Source organism: Antrostomus carolinensis, unplaced genomic scaffold (assembly GCF_000700745.2).
Source record: "Antrostomus carolinensis isolate BGI_N321 unplaced genomic scaffold, ASM70074v2 scaffold32827, whole genome shotgun sequence".
Classification (NCBI taxonomy): Eukaryota; Metazoa; Chordata; class Aves; order Caprimulgiformes; family Caprimulgidae; genus Antrostomus; species Antrostomus carolinensis.
This window is the reverse complement of record NW_010327191.1, coordinates 493-2,043: the sequence shown is the minus strand read 5'-3', so window position 1 is coordinate 2,043 and position 1,551 is coordinate 493. Positions and strand designations below refer to the sequence as shown.

The 1,551-nt window shown below is 61.0% G+C and overlaps 1 protein-coding gene across 1 annotated transcript; it reads left to right on the top strand.

Annotated features, from left to right (window-relative positions):
* Window positions 1-621: 621 nt before the first annotated feature.
* CIDEC (cell death inducing DFFA like effector c) lies at window positions 622-1,487 on the top strand (the record flags this gene model as incomplete). The annotated part of the gene is made up of 4 exons (XM_010171839.2): window positions 622-671; window positions 813-954; window positions 1,039-1,188; window positions 1,303-1,487. Coding segments are annotated over exons 1-4 (527 nt in total), but the record flags the coding sequence as incomplete, so codon positions are not given.
* Window positions 1,488-1,551: the final 64 nt, after the last annotated feature.

Genomic DNA, 1,551 nt, shown 5'->3' with positions numbered 1-1,551 from the left:
GGTCCCTTCCAACCCAAACCATTCTCTGGTTGTATGATTCTATGGGACATCTAGCCCCTCTCTGGGCAACCTGTGCCAGTGCTCCACCACCCTCAATGTAAAAAGCTTCTTCCTTTTATCTGCTCTGAATGGAGATGGAGATGGAGATGGGGATGAGGATGAGGACCCTCCGGGATGAGGACCCTCCACAGGACCCACCCCCAGTGGGCTCCAGGCTGGAGATGTCCCTGGAGCAACAGAGTTGGGGTTTCCACCATGGGTGCCCCTGACCCCCAGAGCCCTCATTGCCCCACTGAGGGGCTGGGGTGAGGGTGCATCCCTGTGCTGGTGTCTCACCCTGTGCTGGAGTCTCACCCTTGCTCAAGCGCTGACTCAGGGTCCCATGTGCTGCTTTACGCAAGAGCCACGCTGGCAGCCAGACTCTGCCCGGGTGGCCACCACCACCACCAACCTGGCCCCGGCCAAAGGGCAAACACAGCCCCTGAGGAGAGGCAGCCGTGGAGCTGAGCAGAGGAGGTGCTGGTGGGAAGGGAAGAGGGTGGAGAAGAGCTGGAGATATCACCCTTACACCCAGGGCTGAATCTTTTCTCCCTGGCAGGCTGGACCGTGCTCCTGGTGAGGATGGATTACGCCAAGTCCCTCAGCCTGCGTCTGGCTGCCCCTGTCTCCAAGTAAGTGCTGGGAAGCCACCACCATCCTTGGGGTGGGGACACCAGAGCGCTCCTTACTTCAGCACCTCTCAACCCCCTGAGTGGGTGAGACCTGGAGGGGGAGTTGCCAGTGGGTCTCAGACCACCTCCATCCCTCCCTAGATGTGTCTCAGCAAGTGCCTCCATGACCCAGCAGCTGCTGTCGAGCCCGACCCCCCGTCCCCGTCCCTACCGCGTCTGCAACTGGGACCGCAGCCTGCGCAAGGGCATCATGGCACAGAGCCTGGGCGACCTGCTGCGCCAGGTGAGCTGGGGCTGTCCAGCTGTCTGTCTGTCTGCTGGGGGATTGTCCATCCACCCATCTGCTCATCCATGGGTCCTCTTGCAGGCTCAGAGCGCCCTGCTCGCCCCGGGTCCCATCTCCTTGGTGCTGGATGAAGATGGCACCGCAGTGGAGACAGAAGCTTTCTTCCGGACGTTGGAGGAGGGGACGGTGCTGATGGCCCTGAGCAAGGGACAGACCTGGGCTGCCTCCAAGGTGGGTGGCACCAGCTGGGTTTGTCTCATCTCCATCCCACGCTGGGATCAGTGGGGAGGTGATGCTGGATGAGGTGTGACCAGGGTGGGTGACCCTGATCCCACTGTCCCCTAGACACCTGGCTACCAGCTGAGCCTGTCCCGCAAGCCTCCTCGGAGGATTGATGTCGCCTGTGTCACCTTCGATCTCTACAAGACCAACCCACGGGACCTGGGATGTCTCAATGTCAAAGCCACGCTCTATGGCACCTACAGCATGTCCTATGACCTGCGCTGCTACGGGGCCAAGCGCCTGATGAAGTGAGTGCTGGAGGGGCTGGAGACCAGAGAATCCCAGACTGGTTTGTGTTGGGAGGGACCTTAA